We start from the raw sequence: 2,500 nt of genomic DNA, 5'->3' as shown, positions 1-2,500 counted from the left end.
TCCACACATTAACTCAGTACTAAGAATGATAAGAGATTCTAGATTTCCTTACTGTATGGAATTCAGCCTTATAATGGACTATGCGTGCTGTCGTTAGCTAGAACGATGAACTCCCTATTCAATATTACTTTCACCGAGATGTGTTCAAACAATTGGCCCCTTTCCTTCCTAACCCATCAAGGTGAACTGACAGCCTGTCAATCTTTGTTGGATTCTATATTCCAGAGAAATTCATCAATCTGACAAGTCGATTCAGACTTACGTTGATAATTCGGAATCTAGAAAAACGAAAACTCACTTTTCAAAGGAGTATTTTCTTGCTCAAAAACCACTAAAAAATCTATAATAAAATAGTTGTCATTTTTTTTTACCAGGTGCCATTCCAACTTATGAAAGACACTGTTGCTGACAACGATTCGAATTCACGGAGCTAAGATTCATTTCTGATCAATCAGGAATGAAATTTCATTTCTAACTTAACATCGCTGATGGATGAGATGCATGACATGGTAATCCCAATCGCAAATCCACCTCATGAAATAACAAGGAAAAATTGCGTATAAGTTTCTTCTGCGCAATGGAGTTTTCTGTACCATGTATAATGATGTATAAAACCAACAGCTCTGACCGAACAGATAGAATGAGGGTACGTCCCATGCCTCCGGAAAGGGCTGCCAGATGCACGATCCATGGCTAACTTTAACCTTAAATAAATAAAAAATAAAAACTACTGAGGTTAGAGGGTTACAATTTGGTATGTTTGATGATTGGAGGGCGGATGATCAAAATATCAATTTGCAGCCCTGTAGCCTCAGTAGTTTTTTAGACCTGAGGGCGGACGGACAGACAAAGCCGGCACAATAATTTTCTTTTACAGGAACCTAAAAATTGACTGCACTGTGAGTAATTAATTCTGTAATCTGTCACCCTACAATACTGAATCCGGTATTTGCAAATTGTTCGGCCATTAATTCTTAAATCTGAACTTTATTGTTCATATTTCAACGACTAACCAAAATATTTCAACTACCTAATATTAAAATTTGAAGCTATTTTGATCTATTATATACATTTAAACATCAATCTATAGTTAATCATACTTTTTCACAGAGACAAAAAGCCATTATTTTCCGCAGTCATAAATGGAAAATTAAATGAAATTTCCAAGGTCGTACCAACGACAAAACTAGATCATTCATTCAGGCTTATGCATATTTTTAAAGCTCTAATATTACATTTCTGAATTCGGATGGCAAAAATATCCATTAATTAACCATTAGCGCGATAGCAACAAATTCTAGTCAAAGGAAATAGTTTACTGTACAGTACTAACAAAGGAATTCTCAAATTTAAAACGCTGAGTAATTCATATTCAAGTCCCAGCAGTAATATTGGTTATCCCTGGTGAAAACAATGCAGTACTTCTCTAAAATGGAAATTTCAAGTGATTCAGAAATGTTTTACAGAATGAAAGCCCTCAATTTACAGACTTTTACGTCACAACAGTATCATTAATTACATAAAAACCAAACAAGGGAAGTAATCTTGATACAGTTAAAAGACTACACACCGCCAATAATTCAAAACCTAAGGACTTCAAAAGGAATTAAGTACTAGCAACGTAAATAATTCATCAATTTCGTACTGCAGGAAAAGGACGACAGTCTGGCGTTAAATATTCACATTTAGGTTTTCCACTGATCCAGTCTTTCAATTCAACGTTCTAATGACCAAACCTTAAAAGAGATTCAAATTCCTTTGGCTCCCTTTTCTCTGTTATTATGGAATAAACGGATGTACCAATATTCATGAACAAAAACCAAAACATGTCAGTTGAATTTTCTTGCTATATATTATTCTACGCCTAGAGCAAGTTTCCCAAAAGTTTTTGTATCATATCTTAAAAAATTATCAATATCCAAAACACGGATACACTTACGAATAACATGACGAATAACGAACATCACAATCATAAAAATGGAGAAATCACTTCACAAACGGTAAATAATAATAATAAAAAAAAAACGACAACACAACAATGAAAAGTTTCAACTGCTTCTTGGATGACCCTGAAGAGGAAAGTATGATGAATCTCTATAAATCTTAAGACAAGTTGGTCAACTTCGAGCGTCGCGTTGGGCCTTTGCACACTTAAGTCTTACCAAGGGGTTTCCCTCAATGGTCAATTAACTGAATCTACTATGAGATGAGACACTGTTACGGAATCGGAATCGGGAAAGTCTTAGAATGAAGATGAAACATTCCCCAAAAACAAAATGATCCTCGCAACAAAGATCTTTCATTTCATTTAGCATTGAAACCCAAAATCAGGAAGACCATATAAGTGAGCAGGCCCACGGGACGTGAAGCGCCCGTACCACGAAGGAAGCCTTACCTAGGTAGATTGGTATTAGGGCCTGGCACCTGGAGTGACGGGTGGGCGGGAGCCGCAACAGCGGGCGCCCCATCTGTGGCATGTTGGGCGGGTCCTCCCCCGGAG

The 2,500-nt window shown here is 36.7% G+C and overlaps 1 protein-coding gene across 19 annotated transcripts in view; it reads right to left on the bottom strand.

Moving 5' to 3' along the window:
- Positions 1 to 2,500, bottom strand: part of LOC135212647 (calcium-dependent secretion activator-like) — a 1,046,064-nt gene that overhangs the window by 749,120 nt on the left and 294,444 nt on the right. For all 19 annotated transcript variants that reach the window (XM_064246274.1, XM_064246275.1, XM_064246259.1 and 16 more), the window contains exon 2: positions 2,396 to 2,500. This exon is cut by the window's right edge and continues 210 nt beyond it. In XM_064246274.1, the coding sequence (XP_064102344.1) occupies positions 2,396 to 2,500 (105 nt within the window). The remainder of the gene's footprint in view (positions 1 to 2,395) is intronic.

Source organism: Macrobrachium nipponense, chromosome 41 (assembly GCF_015104395.2).
Source record: "Macrobrachium nipponense isolate FS-2020 chromosome 41, ASM1510439v2, whole genome shotgun sequence".
Classification (NCBI taxonomy): Eukaryota; Metazoa; Arthropoda; class Malacostraca; order Decapoda; family Palaemonidae; genus Macrobrachium; species Macrobrachium nipponense.
This window is presented reverse-complemented; position numbering and strand designations above follow the sequence as displayed.